General features: G+C 39.1%; 1 protein-coding gene across 5 annotated transcripts in view; it reads left to right on the forward strand.

Annotated features, from left to right (window-relative positions):
- astn1 (astrotactin 1) overlaps positions 1-19,234 on the forward strand; it is a 351,757-nt gene that overhangs the window by 147,788 nt on the left and 184,735 nt on the right. For all 5 annotated transcript variants that reach the window (XM_016671748.1, XM_016671746.1, XM_016671747.1 and 2 more), the window contains 2 exons: positions 4,338-4,532; positions 16,703-16,830. In XM_016671748.1, coding sequence (XP_016527234.1) covers positions 4,338-4,532; positions 16,703-16,830 — 323 coding nt within the window. The remainder of the gene's footprint in view (positions 1-4,337; positions 4,533-16,702; positions 16,831-19,234) is intronic.

Genomic DNA, 19,234 nt, shown 5'->3' on the forward strand with positions numbered 1-19,234 from the left:
CTCTTGAAATATTTCTTCGAAGTTGGTAAAAAAAAAACACAAAAAAAAATCTACGTTAATATCATGTAGATCTGCCGACACCCCCATGCCAGCGAAACGGAGGGATGGACACAGCATGTGGCTGAGTGCCTGATATTGCTATGGCAACTAGGTGGTGACTGACAATTGATTCTTGTGGTTGGTGGAATTCATCCCTTTTCTGTCTTCATTCCATTCCATGTGTGGATATGTAAAAGCTTATATGTTTTTTTCTAGAAGTCAAGAAATTACTTCTTTCTGCACTTCTATAAGAAACTTGGTCATCTCAGGATGCATTGTTAAAAAAATCTAGACTATATTAGATAAAGCAAACTCTTAAGTATAAAACAGGAAAAAAGTGATCACATCTAAAGGGGACTGTGAGAATATTATATAACCAGCTGTAAGTACTGAATTATTCTGAAAGAAAATGCCAGGTCAAAAAGAAAGCTTCAAACCTAGTCTTAAATTTAAACATTGGCTCAACTCCCACACTGGAATTTGATGCCACAAGAGAAAAGAACTGAACTGAAAGTTTTACTTCTAGACAGAGAGGAATATGGAACTGTACGATGAGCTTAATCAAAACGTTATTAAAGCTTTTTATGCAAAGCTGAAAAAAAAAAAAGTTATTACGAAAAAAATAAACTCAAGCACACTTGTCACTGCACCAATCCTTTGGGAACATTTAAATAATTGTTTGGACATTATGCTAATGCTAGCTATAAAAACATAAATCTAATTATTTTATTTCTGAGAAAGTAAGTTCAACAGACAAAAAGTTATTTGTTACATTTTAAAGCCAAAACATGGTGATAAAGGCCTTTGTGTTACTGTAACAGAACTGTGTCAAAGTACTTGTCTGTTTTACGGTTGTTTACATAAAGACACTTGATGAACCAAGTTGGGACTGTGCCTTTTGTTGTCATTACATGTTTAACTCTCAGTAAATACTGAGAAATAAGAAGCTATGAGGACATATGTAAAGCTTCATGATGGTTGTTTCAGTGCTCTAATGTTCTCTTATCATTTCTTTTCCTTACATTTTCCATACAAAGTATTTTGTTCCTTGTTCCTGTCATTTCTGAACTGAATGTATTCAGTTCAGAATACTCATAAATATGCAAATCAAACTGTCACTTCTGAACGGATATATTTCTGAACAGTGTTTGAGATAAAATGTCACCTTTACTAGAGTGCTGCAATATTTTCACAATCAATCCAATTAGGTTGTATTTACTTTAGGCTCACGATTCAGAAATTCAGCACAGACTGAATAAAGTTCCCTCAACTTGTAACTTTAGTTGTCACCTCAAAATGCAGTTTCGTCTCCACTAGATGTTACTTTTGGTGTGCTTAACTAGTTGAGGGAAAATATCGCCAACATATCCACGATGTGCTGCAGCAGATCTTTTCTCCCCTCTGCAACCACTTGATTATCAGACAGAGGACTGTTAGGAAGGAAAGAGAGGCAGCATCTAAAAGAAATGTATGGTTGGTATAAGAAAATCATTCGTCATGATGTGTTGGTGAAAGGTTTTTGGAACAGATGAGTGGCTATGAAGGGCAAGCTCAAGCTGTAATTCCTTATGTCTGACATTTTGAGATATAGAGAGTCAGTCACCTTGTAGTGACAGCAAACTAAAATCTGTCTGGCTTTTCTTTTTTTTTTTTTTCTCCTCATATCGACTTTGGGGAAATAATATAATAATATTGATGTCTATTTTATTACACAGAGCTTGGGTATTCAGTGTCTGCGTCTGTGTCATGAGCCGTAAGGATTGATATTTTTCAGCTGATAAACAACAGCAGAACAAATGTGAGCGGTATTTTGAATTATTTACAAATTCGGAAAGTGTCGATTCTAAATTTAAAATACTTTACAATAAATAAAGTCTGCTAGCATTGATTACCAACTTTGCTCAAATTTATCTCATACACAAACTGAATTCAAACACAAAGTGTACCACTTTAAAACCTTGAAAACTGTTATTTAAAACACAGGGTTGTTTCCTCATAGATTGCTTTATTTCAACAGACTCATGGTCCACAAAGACATGACGCACAACAACACATACAAAATAAAAATAAAGTCTTATAAAAGACTTGCACACCAATGTTTCCACAAACCCGACTGGTATCTTAATGCACTGACAGAGGGACGTGAAAACAGTGCAATACATAGGATTTCAACTTGCATATTTTTGCAAAAGGAAATCATGAAAATCACTGTTTTTTCAAAGATGTAAGTTTTTTTCCTCTTTTCTTCTATTTCTACTTTTCCCTCGGCCTGTCACATTTGTTAAGAGATATCTTAACAAATGTGTACATTAGTGCAACCGATCAAGACATGACCACCCACATAAACCGACAGGCCAGGGAAGACATGCATTATTCAGAGACGCAGACACAAGTCCCATGGTAACTTATGAGGAGCTTCAAAGATCCACAGTTCTGCTGGAAGAATCTTATCTAGAGAGCAGCTAGTTGTGCTTTCCACAAATCTGCCACAAACCATGGAGAAGACACTTCAAATATGTAAAAAATAATAATAATAAAGAGCTCTGGTCACATGAGACAAGAATGAACTTTTCACATCAACCTGAACACACATCACTTCAAGCATGATGGAGAAGGAGTCATAACTCATTTTGTGTTTATCTTTAGTCACATTGATAACTTCAGGTGTTTTAAGATGTCCAGCTGAAAACAACACAACACAGGTGATCCGGAAAGCTGCTCACATTCTCACTAAAACTAGGAACAAATGTTTTAAGCAGGGACATGGACGCTGGCCAGAGGGTGACGCTGGAGGATTATACAGTTGGAGGCTACAAAAAGACATGGTGGAGGATTACTTTGCATCAGGACAACGGCTCATAACATACAACCAGAATGAATGCAGTGGCTTAAGTTAAAGAATGTCTGTGCATATTTAGAATGGACCAGTCAAAGTTCAGAACTAGATCCAAAAGACAATCTGAGGAATGACTTGAAAATTGATGCTCACAGATGTGCTGTTTCCAATCGGCTAGAGGTTAAGCAGTTTAGCAAAGAAGAGCAAAAATGATTTATTCATTTAACTTTCAGATTTTCTCTTTGTAAAGTAACACATGTCTCAGTTATCCAGTCTTCTGCCAGTCTTGTCAGTTGTTTTGTGGGTTTTTGGGTTTGTAGTTGTGTTAATTTGTTGTTCTGTGTACCTTAGTTTATTTTTGTTAAATCAGCTTTTTCTGTTACATTCGCTTTCCTAGTGCCCCTGTTTACTCTCTCTCGCCCCCTGGTGTCATCTTCTCTCTCTCTCTCTCTCTCTCTCTCTCTCTCTCTCTCTCTGCTCTCCCCTCACACCTGCAACCTGTTACCTAATCAGCCCACTTCTGTTGTTGCAGCATTCACTCTCTTAGTATTTAACCACTTTTCTCTCACTTGATCCTCACTGGTTCCTCTGTCAGACTTCCTGGAATGTATTTTCATGCTCTGTGACTCTCCAAGCCTCCTGTGTTTTTGTTCCTGTGTTGCTTGTAAGTTGATTATTTTTGGCGTTTTGAGACCTCCTTATGTCTTGTCTGCACTTTGGTTCAACTCCTGCTCTCAGCATGACAGTTCTGTCTAATAATATCCCAATAAAACACAATGTTGATTTTAGTTGGAACATGACAAAAAAAAAATGAAAGTCATGTGGTATGAAAACCTTAGTAAAACAAATTTCAGAGTTGATGTTTTTTTTTCTCTTTTTTTTTGAATATCTACACACATAAGCCACAAGCGTTTCTCATTAACTTCCCTCTAATATTCAAAAGCCAGAAGCTATTGTCATCTCTCACTTAAATGTCATGCTGCAGAGCAGACACAGTATTTAACACTAATGTTACATCAGGGGGTGATTCAGACTGCTGTTTCATTTAATTCGTTGCAACAGCATTCGGTTCTCGTCTGTTCTCATAACGAGGATGCGGGTAATGCTCAGCTTCATGTGGGTGCCTAGGAATAGCTTTTTCTTCAAATCTGATATTTAGTTGGGAACTTTTTCTATGTAGTAAACATGAAAGATTATCCCCTCTTCGCCCTTCCTCTCCCCTAATTTTAGATGCTTTATTCTTTCTGTGGTTCATTTTATGGCAGGTCTTATGCGACATGTGGAAACGGCATCAGTTGGATATCAAATGTAGATTATTTGAGGATCCTTTGAAACTTTTGGAGACACGAGTTTCCTCTGAGTCCTAATCTTATTTAAAAAAAAGATTAAATACATGTTTAATACTTTACAATAAGAATTGGTAGAAAAAAAACTATTTTCTGTAATCCTGAAATCATTCCAGGTGCATCGAGGACTACAAGCGCGGTCCTGATGGGAGGTCATGCCTGCCTCTGTCTGAATCCTGCACTGAGGGTGTGGACTGCGGCGAAGCGACGGACATCCCCGCCAACCAGACCGTCTTCGGAGACCTCTTCTACGGTTACAACAACCACACCCAGGAAAGCACCTCTGGTCAGATACTGAAGGCCACGTTCAGGTAAACACCACAGCTGTTTGTGGTAGACTGCCTGCCATTTGTGCCTCAGCAGGGAGACAGTCGAGGGGGGTTAGGGTTTAGGTTCCCACAGTGCTGACATCTTTCTGATGGATCGCTTTCAAATAACAAACTCTCTATGGTGGCTGGGATAATATAGGTTGCTGCGGCAGCTGTATATGAGAGATAAAATAAGGATAAAATAAACTTTGCTGTCCTATAAGGAATGTCATTTTCTGCTATGTGCCACTGCTTTAAAAGGTAGATAAGGAAATTAGAGTGAAATATAGCAACATTTCTCAAACAAAAAGAAAAGAAAAATCTTTAACACACACATTATGAAACTATTGAGCTCCATACAGTTCAAAAGTTGCACACGAGTCACTGTACATAAAACAAAGTAATGCATATTTCAATTTATGATGCATTTGTGCTAGCTGATTGGTTTTCATTTTAAATTGGTTCTAAGCCAGTATCTCATTGTTTTGTTGTCAGGTCTGTGTGTCTGTACCTCTCTGCCATTTTCCTCAGTTTTTGTGTTGGGAGTCAGAAAGCTAACAGAGGTGTTTATACTAATGGCTACCAGAGTGCAACAAGAGATTCTCCAATCTACATTTTCTGGGATTTAATCTGGATACCTATGCTTTTATTAAAACATTTTGTGTTGTTCTTGTCCTCTTGTTGTCAGGTAAAATTAAACAAAACACTCAAACCCTGCCAGCTGTGCAGCTTGGAGTTGTGCACCTACCTTAGGTTGTCTTTTTATTTGCGAGATAATACTACACCTCAGAACAAGCCTTTTATGCATTTATTCACATTATCCTGCAGAGCTGCTAAATTTATATGCAGACTTCAGAGGCAAAGGTGGGATTGACGGGCAGAAGTTTGAAAAAACAGCTTTTGCACCACCGGGGTCCAAATGTTGTGGAAATGGTCTTAAACATCACTACTTTCAGCATCAAAGTTTTTCCATAACAAGATTATGTCATATGAAAGGTAATTCTTTATGAGCAGGCTTGTAATCACATGTTAACCTGAACAATAGTGAAAAGTCACACAAAGCAGTTTAGTCAAAAGTGATTTCCTATTTTCATCAGTCACACATCACAGGACAGATTTTAAACAGCTTTTAGCAACTTTCATTACCCATCAGTATTGCTAGCTGTAAGCAGCTTCTCGGTCATTTGTTCCTTTTATTTCAAAGTCTTCCTACAAACTGCAATCACTTCTAAATTCTTCATCCAACATGAGGCTGTATAAACAAACAATGGAGAACAGAAAGCCAGGCTGACGGTTAGATCAGACTCTGGCCTTAGCTGACGGTTCACTGCCAGTGCAGATCTGATGCTGATATTAGAGTGGATCGCCTTCATCTCTAACCCCAGTTTGTCACTGGAAAACTTGTCAGCTCCTGAAATCTTAAATCTCAGAGAAATGTTTGATATTCTGCAATCCAGTGTTTGCCCTGGGTTCTTAATGCTTCCTGTCTGTGCTTCACCGTAAGGCGACCTAGAACTGGAACGGTTGCAGAGTGCTGACGGCCTGTTTTCAGATTCTGAACAGCAGCTGAACTCGGTGTGACTCATTCTGTCAGTAACATCAGACTCAGGGTGTGTAAACAATGATTTTAGATCCTGATGTTTGGGTCCTCAGGAGGGAGAGCCTTGGCCACAAGACAGATACTGGACTGACACACAGCATCACAAAAAATAAAAATCACCCACTTTATCACCAAGTTGAAATGTGCCCGTTCAAACGTCCCTTAACAGCAATTTGTTTCATCTTTGGACTACATGCCAAAAATGTCGATCTCAGTAGGGTATTTAGTACAAGCTCTTTGCAAAATACGTTCAGAGAGTAATACCTGCAGACTATATCAGTCAATAAAAACTGAGTAGTTCAGAGAGACCTACGATACCCACTGCGCCTTCGCTTTGAGCTGGTGGTTTTAAACTTTACTAATGATCAAATAAAAGCGGGCCTTTGTGGCAGACTCCTAAAATACCTCCTTTTCAATACAGCACCTTTCAAAAGTATTCATATCCCTTGAACTTTTCCAGATTTTGTCATGTTGCTGTGAGACACTTCAATGTTTTTGTATTGGGATTTTATATGTAAGGCCAACACAAAATAGTGCATAAGTATTTAGTTGAAGGTAGATAACTCATTGTTTTTTTTTTTGTTTTGCTTTTAGATCTCATTTATAAAGAAAAATCTGAAGTGCAAAAATGGTCTTCAGATCTCATCTTATTACTAAATAAGTTTAATTTCAACTCAGTGTTGTGATCTGTGGGCCGCTGAAACCTCCTTGAGAACGTTGGCGAACAAACATCAGGAAGACCGAGGAACACAGCAGACAGGTCTGGAGAAAGTGGTGGAAATGTTCACGGCAAAGTTGAGCTACAAAGTAAAATCCCATCTCTGCTGAGATTCAATTTTCCCAAGAAGAAAGATGAGCAAATATTTTGAGCGTGATGTCGTGAAAGTCATACTAAAAATGACTTGAGGTTGTGTTTATAGTGAAAGATCGTTTTGCACAGTGTTCACTGAGAGAGGATGAAAACATCCCACACTTTTTAGATTTTTATTTGTAAAAGGTTTTATTGACTAAACTGAAAGGAAAAAAAATTGAAATAGTGATATGTTTGAAAGGAGCTCCAAATCACAGAGTTTTTAAAACATGTTTTCAGGATAAATATATGATGAATAAAGCCATTTGAACATTTCTCTGGAAACAGAACATACTTTTTTTTTCATAGTTTGGAAGTAAAGCACATCCAGCACAACACCATTTAACCCAAGTCTGCAATATGTATCATATGAACCATGTTGGCGAGTGATTTTTTTTTTTTACATCGCCCACAGTGGTGTTGGTTTCCCAGGGGCTGCAGATCAGCCTTTGAGATTCTCCCGGGGTGGGGACGCGTTTCAGGTTGCACATTAGCAAAATGGTTTCACAGGATGTGAAAACGCATGAGATTGAATCGGTGTCTGTGAAAGTTGTTTCACGTTGGGGCAAAGATTCTTTGACAGATTTTCTCTGATCTCTTCTTCAAAAAATCGAGAATGCGATAAGAATTTGCCCTCGTCCAACAAACTGTCCAATGTAAAATTCAGGAAAGTGCTCTGGTGAGAAAATAGCGAAAAAAAAAAAAATCACCTCACTTTTTATCTTGAGGCTTCATGTTAAACACCCGTACAAGTTGAACTGCGCATCCTTTCTAATTTGTACAGGGTTTGATTTGACGTGGAAAGCATTTTGAGGGTGGTTAATTATCTCTGTCTGCATGCTGTAATCATCTCCACTGAACTCAGGAAGCCAGAAGGTCAGCAAAGGCATCTGTGGCCCAGGAATTTAATTTGGCCTGTGCATGGATTTTGCCGCCAGAGGCAACACACCCACTTAGGGATCCACCACCAGAGTCTCTGAGAGAGAGGGCTGGGTGAGGCTGGAAAGTTAATATCATCAATAATCTAAATCTCTACTGCTCTGATCTTATTTGAAAGAGCCTTCTGAATGGAAAGCGTGATCCGAGCCAGACTTCGACAAACACCAAATGCTTCCTGTGCGGATGAGGTGCTGGAAGAGGAATGGAGACTCTATCGGGAGGCATGGTTAATGGAAGACCTAATTATAAGAGATTGCAGCAAACGAATTAAGGCTGACCAGGAGCCAGTGTGCTGAAATTAAATTTTACTGAGCTGGATATACACTTGTGTGTAAAATGAACAAATGTTGCGTAACGTGAGCAACGCAGCTGCATGCCAGAGATCCGTTTGAGGTTTGTGAAAACTTCAGTTTATATTTTGAAATCGAACCCTGTACATTACATTTTCACACACACAAAAAAAATGTCAGTTTCCCTTAAAATAAGTTAAATATTATTATTAAAGGTAACCCGGGAGAATGAGTTTCTCATAGAACTGGATTAAAAATTTGACATTACAAATATATAATTTAAGCCATTTTTGAACTGAAGCATCTACTAAATACATGCACAGATGAATCACTTATTGAATCAGATGCCTGAATAAATTGTAGTAAACATTAAATAATGAATGGAACATGGAGTCGGTAATAAAAGAAAGCGTTGTAGATGACTGAAGGGAAGTATGTTGGTTTAAATTGTAAACGTGTTCGTCGCCTCTGGAGATTTTTCCAGCATATAGAAAACATAAAAGAGTAACCCCACATGTGCTCATAGATTGAGCTTGACAGCTTTAAACAGCTGTGTCGCTTGGTTTGACAAGCAGAGTAGGTGTACGACCTGAATTTTGTTAGCAATAAGATGCATTTCGTCACATCTTAACCCAGATTTATAACTGCATAGTCTAGATTTTTAACATTTGCTGCTGGAAACAAAGTGATTTGTTAATTTTGCCCTGAGTGGATTGGCGAACTCTCCAGGCTGTCCCCCCACCCGCCCCCGCCTCTCGTACGGTGACGACTGGACAGTGACGCGAGCGTGCCTCAGCAGCGGGCGTTGATGATGGATGGATGTTAATTTTGCTAGGAAAAAAAAAAAAAAAGAAGAAAGCTTTAATTTGTAGTGCTTTTGAAACCAGGATGTATATTTTGAAAATTGGTTAACAGTAATTTGTTTGCAGGAAATAGAATTAGTTTCTTATTAGGAGTTATTGAAGCTGCAACATTTCTTGAGAGAGGAAAAAAAAATCAAATTAGAATCCCACCACCTTGCTGCTTCCTGCTGAGGTTAGAGGCATGATCCCACCATTAGACAGAAGAGCTAGACAATGTGGTTCCTGCTGAGAAGACTGAAGTGCTGCTTATGTCAATTAATCCTAATGGCAGTGCTCTCCTAAAATATGTCACTTGACAACCAGCGCACCATGTTTTTGACGTGTTCACATTTCATTTGAATGAGCTGTGAAAAATAAACGCCTCACATCCTCTTTATGCTCTTATAAAAAGACTTTTAAGAGAAGCTTATTGAAAAGTTGATTTTTTCTTTTTTGCAGCCACTATATGTAATAAAAATGTGAGGCTGCAGACATGCATTAACTTTTTGCTAGTTACAAAAAAAGCAAGTGAGACGGCATTCACCCAGTCTGATTAGAAACCCTGTTTGTCCTTGAGAACTGGAAGCAGAAATAGAGGGAGAGAAAGAAAGTCTTTATGTGATCTTCACTGGCATCTCTTCAAAAACCCCCACCCCACTGAGCAAGAGTGGCACAAAGCATCTGCCTCCCATCATTCACAAAAAGAAGTCGACACTTTATACTGTTTAAACTCTGGATGGAGGTTTCCCAGTTCTTATGGTTTTCTTTCACTTCTAAAATATCACAATGTTTACTTTTTTGGGTTTGTTCCATAGTCTCGATTGCTTTTTTTTTGTGTGCTCCTTTTTTGTTTTGGTTCTGTACACTCTCCTACCTTTTCTTTTCTTCACCCCAACTCCCTTTTCAAACAAAATCCCATTTCCATCTGCAGAAAGCTGCAAAAAAAAATGTAAACAGTCAAAGTCAGTGTTTTTGCTTGTAATGTTTTATTTATTTGGGACATAGCCCTCTCTCTTTGGCTGTGCATGTGTGTGTGTGTGTATGGATGGAAGTACAAGGATATGTGTGTGTAGTAATGGATCAGCTCTGTGCCCCTAGTGTGCTTTTCTCTTTGACTGCCAGGAGCATCAAGTGTGAGATGGGTGGGGGATTGATGGAGAATCAGCAAGTGGTGTGAGCAGGTGGCCGTCGACATGACACCAACAAAGACAAAATAGCCAGGATGTTGAACTATGCACATAAATGCATAGTCACACACACACGCAGTCACAGTTCTTTCAGCACCGACCCTCCAGAGCATTGGCACTCGCGCACACAGAGCTGGTTTGATTCTCCCTCCCCAGCAAGTATCCCTTATGGTCCATCTTTGAAGCGCACCAGCCCTGGAAATGCTTCTCATGTTTGTTCTGTCTTTTGCTAAGGGAAATCTATCCCAACCTCCCTTTGCAGAAAGGTTGTTGTTGTTTTCATAAAAATAAAAAAAAAAAGAGGTTTATTTATTTGATTTTCTGACATTGGCGAGCAGAATGGTGTGGTGGGGAAGCGGGGGGGACACAGGATGACTTTGGTTACAAAGCAACCTGAGAGGGAACTCGGCCGTTTCCCTCCTGAAAGAAGGTCTTACCAGGGTGACATCTCGGGAGCGGCGGGCTCGATGTGATTCCGGCTTCAAATTACAGAATGCTTTGACAGGGTTTCTGTCTTCCTGTCTCAGTGGGAGCCGGTGGACTCCCCGTAATGAGATGTTAAAAAGCTAACCTCCTCTCATTACTCCTAACTGTCCTCCCCTTCCTCTCCTCTCTATTGCTCTCTCTCTTTCTCTCTCTCTCGACAAGCTCAGAGCAGGTTTTAATGAATATTTTAGTGCCCCTTGTTCTCATTCTGCTTGCTGCTTGGGATCAATGATTAAGTCAATGCTCCTACCTGACACAGCTCCCCCAACCCCCAAACTATTTTGCGAGAGCATTTTTTTTTTTTTATTACTCCAAAACCTTTTTTTAGCTCGCAGCACCACACCCTGCATGTCACCCTCGAGGAATTCCTTCATTTACTCTCACTTAATCAAAACATAAAATGTGTTTGCTGTAGACTAATAGAGGTGGAGGGGGGTTAGCTAGTAGCTTTAATTGTCTCTTATTGAGCTTCGTTGTCGAGGGAATCACTGTAAGGATAGCACACAATAGCGACAGGACGGCCGATATGAATCAAAACCATCTAAGTGCTTTGTCACATTTTGCATTCAAATAATTAATCAAACAGGTGCCCGCTTTTCTGCTGGTCCTGTTTTAAAAAAAAGAAGAAAAAAAGGAAAGAAAGCTTCACTTCCTTCTGGCAGTTTTGTAAAAAAAGGAAAAAGTTCTGTGAACTTCCAAAAGAGAAATGAATGATGACATCTTCACAGTGCCAGATGGTTGTTAAATGTTACATGTCATCCTCTAACAAAATTAACAGTGAAAATTGTCAGACTTGAATGCACTGAATGGAACCCAGCTCGTGTCCCACTTAGCATGCTTCTAAGAGGGGAAGAAAAAAAAAAATCACCATCTTCAGCAAAACAACCGAGATCCAGTCATTACAGTCCCTATTTATGTGCTTTGTTAAAATGACAGCTGAAATCATGCAGAAATACTTTCAGCAGGAAGTGACAGATGTTTGACTCCAGCGTGATCAAATCCCAGCCAGCCTCGTTTGTGATTGCTTTGGGCTGCAAATTTAGCAACGCATAACTTATATTTCAGTGCAAGCGGATGAGCCGTATAGCATAGTCCAGGAAAAAAACAACAACATACGTTTAGACAGCTAACCTAAAACTAGAGTCCTCTTCCGCCTTTCCTTGTCGCATGTGGGCACGCCTTAGTTTTCTGAGGTGTGTTCAAGAAGATTTTCTAGGAGTCGTGGTTGATTTCAGTGGCTCTTCTTTACATGTCGGCGTCTCCACTTAACGTGCCGAGGTAAAGGTGGAGTGCTGTGAATATTTTCCGTACGCAGCGCAAGTCAGTATCTGTGAAGAGCATTTACAGTTGCACCTTTTGAACAGAGTTTTAGAGTGAAGCCACTGTAAAAGCATCAAGCATAGCAGTGTTATTGTTAAAATTTCTTTTATATTTTTGTCAGGGGAGCATTTTTTTTTATTCCTTTTTCCTTTTCTTCTCATTCCCTCTCTGCCACATTCATCAGCAAAAAGCAGACTCTGGAGGAACAAGTCAAACCGCGCTTTTGGTGTCAAACGGCACAATTTACATAAACAGCATCAACGAGGAAGCGTTTGTTTTCATCACTGAACCACTAAAATAATACAGATTCACTGATTGGTAGGGATTCACAACCTGTCAAAAAGATGATGCTTTAAAGTGGATCAAAGTATAAGAATTGGCCTACATTTTACTAAATGGCTAAAATTACCCATAATTTTTCACAAGTGTACATTAACGGTTGTTCTTGATTTAATTGCCACTCATTCTAGCCTCCTTCCACTAAGTGCCAATAAACTAAATAAAAGAATGTAGCAAGGTCTTTTTAAATCAACACTGAGAAGTTATATCATAAAATTACACAGGCGTCGTGTATTTGCACTAAATTTTATGATTGAATGTGTTTCACATATTAATTTGGAAGAGTCAACTGCGTAAAATATGAGAGGCCGTGGCTGATGACAAAAACCAAAATAACTATGCGAGACCTTTTGCTACTAGATGTTATTTATTGGAGTCAGATAACCACATTTCCATGTAGCAGATTAAGAATAATCAGTAAGAAATTACTTCATCAGTTTTAACTGGGTTTTAAATGCCTTAAGGTTGTATGATTTGATAAATCCTACTTGCATCCTTAAAGTTGCACACAAAATGACAACCATTTCAGCATGTCAGTGTTGTTCTTATTCCTCTGAGCCATCATTTGATCCAGGTGCGTTAAACCAGGGAGAGAACTAAATCACGCAGGATGCCGGCTCTCGAGGGACCGACTTTGGGCACCCCTGGTCTAAAGTGAAGAACCTCAAGCAAACACCGGGGCTTCAGTTCATGGAATCGAGCACACCGGCAAAGTCATCTGTGACCCTGAGCTGACAAATAAAGCTTACAAAAGCTTAACTGCGTCTGTTTCTGGATATGTCACTTCCCTGTTTCTCTGTAATTTTACATGTAGTTCAGTCAAGATGTCTGGGCTGCATGAAAAGGAGTCTGTCCGATCAACACTCGGCTTTGTTTCTCTTAATTACCGTTTCACCCTCAGCCACACCGTGTCTGTAAAATCTCAAAGGCATTTTAATGTTACATTGCACACGGCCTTTCTACCAGCGTTTCGCTTCAGCCTGTGGGTTCTGTTGTTCCAACGCTGTGACTTTCCCAAAGGCATCACTTTGTGCTTTGTAAATATTTGTGTGTGCTGTTTTTACAGCTCAGCCCCCGTCAGACGCCGCATGAATCAAATGAAGCATTATATGGAGTGTATATTAACAACAGAAGTAGGTGGAGTGTGAAGCTGAAAAATCCTCCGTGCATTTTAATTGCCCACTCATGTATGTTCAAAGACATAATACTAGGAGTGCTTACAATTAACATACACTTAGTATAAAATGTTTACAGCACAGGAAACTACTTCTCTGAAATTTTGTCTTGGAATATTATGTACATAAATCATGAACACACCAACCTTAAATGAGACAAGAGGAATCTCCAGTACTCCATGTCCTCTTTGGGTAATTTTGTTTGGTCAGCCAAGTGATGGGAAGGTTCACAACTTTTCCATGTTTTCTGCATTTGTGCAGAAATGGCTTTGTAAACGGTTCCAGACTGATAGATGTCAAGGATTTTGTTTCAAAATGCAACAACCGCGTGCGCGTCCGTACTGGATCGTGGTACCGACTTGCAAATTGGTTTAAACTGTTTACAGTTTGCTGACGAAATGTCCAATTAAGAAGAGGCACACAATCTTAAGGCTGTGCTTTTATAAGCAGCTTGGGTCAAATTAATATGCAAGACTGATTACCTCCAATTACAAATCAGCAAAAAGTTATTATACCGCTCTTGCCCTTTAGCTTTACAAGGCAGTTTAATGTCTTATAAGCCATGGGTTCAGGTTTACGGCTGTAATGGTCTGTATTCAGTCTCACTACTCTCATTAGGCTGGTTTCCAATGGCAACAGTCACTCCCCCCCACTGCAGAAAAACCTCTGATGGACCTCTCCTACATCAAACAGTAGTCGGGATAAAGTTGTCCACTCTCTGGTCAACTTTGTGGCACATTTATCGGCTACAAATTATTACGTACAAACTTAACTGTGATCATGAAAGTCATGTTACAGCAAAGCATGGCACAGCTTCTTTCCTAAGATATATTGTATTTCATACAGTTTTTGCCTTCCTCGCCCTATAGTGTGCAGGAAGAACATGCTTATTCATGCAACATTGAACTGAAATATTCAATAAAACATTACTTGTGAAAAAAAAATGAAAAAAAGTACAGTACAAGGTTACAAAGGGCGTTTGTAAGTTGTAAGCCTGGAGTGAAGATAATGACTGCAGTTTCCTAGAGGAGAAAAGAAGAAGAAGATATTTCCTCATTAGCTGTGGTCTTGAGACAGCTGAAGGACTTAAGCCACTGATTTATTGAAGTTGTTATGCTTTGAAACCTTGTTGTGACCCTAACCGGCACCGTAAGTGGGGGGTGATGAAATGGGCCCTGTTAGGGAGTTCAAGCAGGAGTCATTTGCTGCAAAAGAAAACAGACGTAGTGAGTGAAGACACCCTAAATACTTTTTTTTACTGTAGCAGTACAAATAAACTTTCCTATGTGGATTTTTTCTTTCTTCGTTTTTCCACTATTCCAACCTTATTCCTGCATCCAGGCATGGAGCGAGTAAAAGTAACTCAAATAGGACTTTGGGTTGTTGTTGTTGTTGTTGTAGACTTTTTTTTGTTTGTTTTTCTGGTGTCTAGTTAAAGTTTTACTGAATTTTAACCCATTTAGGAGCTTGCATGTCAGTTACCTTAGACAACACAATAAAAAGAAATGGTACTCTTGCATCTATCACTACTAGCAGTGTGTGAGATCTACGGACAGGGGAGGGGCATACAGCAGCACCAGCATTTCCATCAGACATGTATGGATGATATGGGCTTTTTTTTTAAAAAAAAAAGTCTTAATGCTTAGATTATTGCAAGTCTTTGTAAATTGGGTTTGACCTGTGTTAACTTTATTGCCTTCAAAATTCATCGTCCTATTAGAGCTAAATAATGCTTTGACTTGAATGCTTTGTCTTCATGAAATTGTTCTTAAGTATCTTGCAGACTTATTAATTAATCTTACATTTAAGTCCTTTTCAGTTGCCGCCTCCAACGGCTACAGAGGTTAAAGATGATACTGGCTGGAACTGCCTTTTATTTGGTTTAATCACTTGCATACAATGTTTACTTGTTTATTGCTTGGGGGTTTTATTCACTGCTTTTATACGTTATCTAACCTCTCCTATTTTGTTGTAGTTTTTTTTTATTATTATTATTATTATTGTGCATGTATTTCACTTTGATGCAAACTAGGTTGTTTTTTTCACTTGTGCTCTATTGAATGAAAATGGAGTCTGAAAAGTCAATGGAGAAAGTTGCGTCTGAAAGTGGGTCACTGGAGGGTCGTGAATATTCATTACATGAAGCAACGGTGTTGCTAAGCTGGCCACACGACTCCAGTCTCTCCACTAACCCAAGAGAATGGGTTACAATAGCTGAGACAGAATAAACCTAAGACCTTGGTAAATAACACCTCAGGGGGTGGTCGGGATGGATTATGTAAAATCAACTTTTTTGAGCTTCATATTATAACGTTATTCCCTCAAATAACACACAAAATATTCATAACACCTTTTTAAAATAAACAAGATAAGGATTTAGTTACATTGGTGAGTTCTAACTTATTTTAAGTTGATCTGAAATGCCAACAAGGATTTGGGATTAACGTATAGCAATTTAAAAAGTACCCCATGTTTAAAAGAGAACAAAAGTATACTCAAACATAAAGGGGAAATAAGAGAGCATCAATAAGTTTATCATCCTTTAATAGCAAACAAATGAATATTTCACACTTTTTTTTCCAGTGTTGACTTTTGTGGTTGTATAATCCTCTACATGCCTCGAAGTGTCTAACACCATTGACACTCAGGCGGCAGCAGCGGCAGCTGACTGAACAAATTATATATACAGTCTGTCACCCAGTCTGTGGAGCAAGATTGGGCTTCACACGCGTTTCCACATGTATTCACATAATGCATATCATCTGTCAGTCTGCTCTGACAGAACCAGACACTTCCGTGTTTTGGACATAACTATTTATTTATTTATTTTTTAATCAGTGCTACCTTGGCCACCTGGTTATCATTTGTCAAAATGCCTATAAAGCAGATAAAAGGACATAACACTCCCCCCACACCCCCCAGAAGTACTTAACTTTCTTTGCTACTAATATGCACACGACAAAAGTGTTTGCATGCAGTATAGATGTTCTTTCTCTGCTCCCATCTCATAACCACTCTTTTGTCAATGTCTTAACATGCTCCTCTTCCAGCACCCTCTTTTCTTCTTTATCATGTTGGTCCACTGAACTCTTAAAAAAAAATAAATAAATAAAAAGTAACCTCCTGTTGTCTGTCTTTTCACCAGGCAGAAGAACTTTGCCCGAGGCATTGAGCAGCAGCTCCCAGATGGCATGGTGGTGGCATCGGTGCCAACGGAGGTCCAGTGCCACGAGGAGCTGTCAGACCCTGTGCCTGACCCAGAATACCTCACGGGTATGAAACCATATTCCATCGTTTCCTCTCTTGGCTCACGCCCGCAACTGCAGTGTTTTATCACTGGCTGGTCCAAATCCAAATATGTCGAGAAATATCTGCATTTGAGAGCTTAATAATCAGTGTGACAAGATGTTTAAGATCCCAAGGTGTTTGAACAACTGTGGTGACATTTAGGGCCGTCATTTACAATGCGATGGTTGGTCACCGAGTTGAACAGCAAGTTATGAAGGAAGCTGACCACTTTCTAAAGGTCAACCGCACAACTCTGTAAGTCCAGGTGGTTCCCAGGCAAAAGTTTATGATTTGCTTTACAACAGGTATATAATTTTTAACCACAATAAGGACAAAAATGATGCTGCTTTTCAATAAAAAAAACACATTTTATTGATTTAATATGTGACTTTTAAGGAACCATAATATTTTTAGCAGCTAATAACAATTGGGTATGTTTATTCCTGTTGTGCATTTTTTTATTACGGGTTTAGTTTAAATTGTACAGGTTTCAAGACGAGTGTGACCATAAGAGTATCTACTACTGAAAACGACAGAGTGCCAAACAAAAACGTTTGAAGGGGGAGGAACACTTTAATGATTTGGTTCATGAATGAACTATATTATTTTGTTTCCCTTTTTGTTATGTTGTAACTTTACTGAACTTTACAAAATCTAATATGCAAGAAGAAAAAAAAACATATGAATGAATGATTACATTTCTAAAATTTAAATTAGTAGATTTTACCAAATATACAAGAGTCAGTGTCAAGCAGGTTCCATTTAAGAAAAACATAAACGCATTCTTTGGCCTGCCATACCTTTCCAGAATATCATAATTTTGTATGAATCATAAGGGTATCTCATGTTTTCTGTTGAATATAGACTTACAGTCTCAAGTTACAATGATGGGTTTTTTTTTAGATAATTTAGCTTGAACGATATATTTTTTTTATTTGTTTTTCCTCTGACATTTCAGTTAAAGAGCAAATTAAGTCTTTAAAGAAGAAGTCTCATAAATGGAGTATATTCTGCAGGACTCCATACATGTATAATAATTTTGTCTTCATTCTCCAGGAGACTTAAACTTAATAAAAGTGACTCGGCATATTTCGCGGGAGTGCTTTATTTGGACAGGCCGCTAGATTTGCTTTCTACACCCGTTTAAGTGGCTGTAAAGGGCCTCAGTTTAGACATCACTGAATTCAGAGTACAATTTGTTGTGTTTTTGAAATAACGGCAGAGATGCAGGCCTTGTCAGAGTAACAATTTAAAGCCACATCATTTGAGATCGTCTGAACTGTGCCGGACAATCAAATAAGACGGGACGGCGTCGGCTCAAACTGCTTTTTCTTGGACAAATTTGAGGATATTAAAGCCGCTTAATCTAAATGGATCTGCCTTCGTCGTACCCCTGAGCCCTCATTCCCCTCATCTTCCGCACTTGGTCCCTAGCTCTGCCTGCTCCGTTCAAACCTTTTTATCCATCCATCGCCCCTGGGTATGAAGAGCACACAGCCCAGAACAGAGCCCAGCACAGCAGCACTTCTCCTGCAGTGACTCTTTTCTGGGCTTTGGATGTAACAGCCGTGGGCCTCACTCAAAAGTAATATCATGAATTGAGATACATTTCCAGCCCATCCAGCAGTGCAGCACAGTAGCAAGCAGCATACTTTTGGGTCACTGGTATTTTTTACTCTTCTATTAAATTACGGTAGAAGCAAACAGATTATTGATGTTACAGCAGGGGTGTCAAACTCCAGTCTTTAAGGAGCCGACGTCCTGCGACTTTTAGACGTGTCCACGATCCAACACTTTTGAATAAAATGGCTAAATTACCTCCACAGCTTGCGGTCCGGTTCTACATGAGGATGCCAATGATTTCATAATGTGATTCAGGCATGTTGAAGCCAAGACGCATCTAAACGTTGCACGACAACAGCCCTTCAGGGCTTGAGTTTGACACTCGTGTGTTGCAGAGTATGTGGAAACTATAGTGCAGAGCTGTTCCAAATCCAGTCCTCGAGCCTGTGTCCTGCACGTTTTAGATGCCTCCATCACTTGAATCAAATAAAGGGCTGCTTACCAGGCCTCCATAGAACATGGTAAGACACTAAGAATGTAATTGAATCATTAATCCAGCTTTGTTCCAGCAGGGACAGATCTAAGACATGCGAGACGCCAACTTTCATTGGTGTAGCATTGGTGTACTGTATTGGTCTAAAGGATAATTTAACAGAAAGATGATTTATTATGAACACAGATAAGGTTTTTCACTTCTTTAAACCGGTTAAACCTGTCTTCACAATTACTTGCATACTTTAGCTGAATTTTAAATTTATATTGCCTTAGTCGGCAACAAATAACTGACCAGCATGTCAAAGGAACAGGTAGGCTAGAGGCAGCGCAG

This window comes from Poecilia formosa, unplaced genomic scaffold (assembly GCF_000485575.1).
Source record: "Poecilia formosa unplaced genomic scaffold, Poecilia_formosa-5.1.2 Scaffold49, whole genome shotgun sequence".
Taxonomy (NCBI): domain Eukaryota; kingdom Metazoa; phylum Chordata; class Actinopteri; order Cyprinodontiformes; family Poeciliidae; genus Poecilia; species Poecilia formosa.